The sequence below is a fragment of the Saprolegnia parasitica genome, assembly GCF_000151545.1.
Source record: "Saprolegnia parasitica CBS 223.65 unplaced genomic scaffold supercont2.389, whole genome shotgun sequence".
NCBI classification, from domain to species: Eukaryota; Oomycota; class Saprolegniomycetes; order Saprolegniales; family Saprolegniaceae; genus Saprolegnia; species Saprolegnia parasitica.
In genome coordinates, this window is record NW_012156783.1 from 6,434 (window position 1) to 9,783 (window position 3,350).

A 3,350-nucleotide genomic window follows, 5' to 3' on the forward strand; every position below is an offset into this window, starting at 1 on the left:
ATGGCGGCGAGCGCGGCCGCAAACAGGAGGTTGCCGCCGATCGTGACGAGCTGGCTGTTGAGGTTCTCGACGTGCGCCAGTGCAGCATGACGTACGGGGCGGCCGTGAGGCCATGCCGGCGTTGAAGAAATTGAAGAGGAAAGTTGAAGAGCATCACTTGCCACGTCACGCGCTTCTGGACAAGCGCCCAGCACTGACGCAGATAGCCGGCAAAGCTCATGCGGTCCTCATGGTCCTCGTCGTGTTGGTCCCCAGGATGCGTGTCGTCGCAGACAAAGAGGGCCGTGATCGGCAGCATGACAGCGCAAGGAACGACGGCAAGAAGGAGGAAGATCGTGTTGACGCCCATGTCCCACGAGTAGTTGCCGGCAAAGCGGTTCGAGTTCAAACCGACACCGACGATCGACGCGGCGACTGCGGACGCCAGAGTCCGCGTCATATAGACGAGCGATTGCATGCGCCCGCGCGTGGCCATCGACTCGCGCTGCGCGATCGAGACGACGAGCGCGTCTGCGGGCACGTCAGCAATGACATACGAGATGGTCGCGAGGCCGAGAAGGATCGCGACGACACCCGCGGTTCGGGCGCTCGCGGCCTCGTCACCGGTCTCGTTGAAGGGCCGGCCAAAGTCGAGGGTGGCGAGGACGGCCATGCAGAGCAGTGTGCATGTCCATCCGAGGAGCATGTACGGCTTGCGGTGGTAGCCAGCGATCGGCACGCAGTCGGAGAGAATGCCGACAAAGACCTTGAGCGACCAGCCGAGCGTGAGAAGAGTCTTGGCCGAGTTGTACTGATGGCCTTGTACGTGGAAGTAGCCCGTAAAGTACGGGTAGAGGAGGTTGGGGAGCGACCCGTAGAGGAGGCCGATCGCTACGTACTGGGATAGCAGCGCAAGCACGGCCGGGCTGCTATACGAGGGCGCGCCCCCCGGGCGCAAGGCGCCACCGACCGTGAGCCGAATGCTCTCGGTCACATCAAAGCTGGCCTCTGTGAACGGCGATGCGGACGAGAAGACGCCGGAGCGTCGCTCGTAGAGGTCCATGGACGGACGGACGTCGGCCATGGCGCGGCGAAAAGTGTGCCAGCCGACGTCTGGCACGCGCGCGGACTTTCCCAATACTGTCTTGTCTCCACCCGCCATGGGTCGAACACGCCGTCGATGGGTTGTCTATGGCGTTCCGGCTACGCGTACTGCAGAGAAAATGCGGCTATATTGTGGGTGTCGCGCGTCGAGTGGGGAAAGAGGTATACATGGTTGGTGCTGTTAATGCGGTGCTTGCATGCGTGTCATTTTCTTCGAGACGATGTTGAGAATAGGCTGAAGTGGCGCAATCCCCATCAAAAACGTTAGGCTACGTTGGCGCCACCCAAGGGGAAGCATACAAACCTCAAGAGATGGACACGTTAGGCGAGTGGGACGCCATCGAGCAATGGGTGCAGCGTACTAGGTGTTGTGTTGCTCAGTACGCGGTAGCTCGCTCCCTTGTCACCCTTGCATCGCTGCCGTCGCGAGCGAAAGACGACGTCGTCCTGTTTCCTGCGCACACTGCGAAGGACCCGAGAGTCTGCGGGATCGATGGACTGGAGCACTAGAGCACGAGGAGAGCGAGTTGTTGTCGCCGCGCCGTGTCGCAGGCGCGTCGCATGTATCTTGCACCCATTTCAACGTGGCACTCGGAGTGCATTTAGCGGCTGTCCAGTCCACACGCTTGCTTCGTTTAACGCGTTTTACAATTGGCTCGGCACCATAGACGACTCATTTCCGACACCGCCAAGGGTCGGGTCGTTGCAAGCTGTCAGGGGCTCGTTGGAAATGTCTGCGATAGCAGCGGACCACGGGACTTGAAGCAGCCCTTCGCCCAGGCGCGTGTCGGGGTCCCTTGCGGCGTCGAGTGCGAGCGAGAAGCGTCAGTTTTGAAGGTTTAGAGACTTGTAAAAGGCACTTGCAGAGGCGTCAGCCAAGACAAAGGACAAGAGGTCGTTGCGGCGCGTAAAAGCGTGCAAGGCAGGTGGAAACCAGGCTACCAAATTTGGAGTGACCAGCCATTGTAAAACCACCTCCTTTCTCTATATTATACTTAGACCGAGTCAACCGATCCGAATCGTTGAAGATCCATTGCCAACAGGCAAGTCTCTTAAAGGTTACCGACGTGCCAATCCCGGTGTACGCGCGGAAGAGTCTCGTTGCGCTCGAGCTTTCAAGCATGCAGTCGTGCGGAGGGCACACCATTGCATTGCGATCGTCGACGCGGGTGTAAAAAAACCGCCAGCCTGCGCGCAGAGGACAAGTTGTCTTACACGAGCGAAACCCGACGCTGGCATTCTACTACAAAGGTGGTCTCTACTACTACTATGTTAGCGCATAGTCGGTGGTGGTTTTACTCCAAGGGATCACTCTCCATGGATGGGTCGTCGTTGTTGGCCGCGGCCGAGACGGGTGCAGGTGCCATTTGAACTTCATGCACCGAGAGATGCTCAAACGACTTGATGGACCCAGAGCGCCGGGCATGCGGGACGTCTGTGAGCTCGTCGACGACCGAGATCTTGGTCGATCGGCGTCCTTCCGACACCTTTGTCGCCGCCATCGTCGCATTACCTGCCGTCGGACCGAGCTTGCGAGACTGCTTCCAGTCGGCGGCGCTGTCGGGCGTGACGCTGTCCCCTTTTTTAGCAGGCGTGGGCGGCGATTTTGGGGTTTTGGACGGTACGTTGGTTTTCAGCGGCCGCGAGGGCGAGAGGCATTGGCACTTGAGCATCCGAATGCAGCGGTTCTGCATGCCGTACTTGAGGATAAAGTCGTACGTGCCCATGCGGAGGTAGAGCAGGTATGTGTGGAAGCCCGTGAGGGCGCCGTATGCCACGCCCAGCACGAGGCAGATAATATTGTGCAGCCAGATCGCCACCTATTAGTGTAAACACAGCTCTCAACTCCGTGCCGATCACTCAAAATAGGGGTACGAGAAGGCCGTCCCGGTGCGCTGCCGGATGCCACACGAGAACGTCGTCGAGCCAGTAGGTGGCCAGGACGATGCCCACGACGGCTTGGTACAGCGTTGCACAGGTGCCGGATAGGATCAGGAGGTAAAAAGGCTCGTAGTTGGCCTCGCCAATGCACGTATTGAGCCTACGCCCTTTGTCATAACCGAAGCATTGACGAGCAAGGTCCGTACCACGTGCAGTGATGGTCGAGCCCTGGACTGTTTTTGGCACAAGCGCTGCAGTACCGAATCGGCTTGGCCGGAACGGGCACGCACCACTTGCGTGTGGCCATGGCAGCCGCGGGGTTGCGGGCTCTCGCAGAGAAACCAGCAGACGAAGAAGAGCCCCATCCCGGCGACGTACGGCAGAAG

General features: G+C 59.5%; 1 protein-coding gene across 1 annotated transcript in view; it reads right to left on the reverse strand.

Annotated features, from left to right (window-relative positions):
• Positions 1 to 2,378: 2,378 nt before the first annotated feature.
• SPRG_21755 (hypothetical protein) overlaps positions 2,379 to 3,350 on the reverse strand; it is a gene marked incomplete at both ends in the record, with an annotated part of 3,119 nt that continues 2,147 nt past the window's right edge. The window contains 3 exons of the mRNA XM_012356160.1: positions 2,379 to 2,903; positions 2,959 to 3,124; positions 3,171 to 3,293. Of these exons, the coding sequence (XP_012211550.1) occupies positions 2,379 to 2,903; positions 2,959 to 3,124; positions 3,171 to 3,293 (814 nt within the window). The remainder of the gene's footprint in view (positions 2,904 to 2,958; positions 3,125 to 3,170; positions 3,294 to 3,350) is intronic.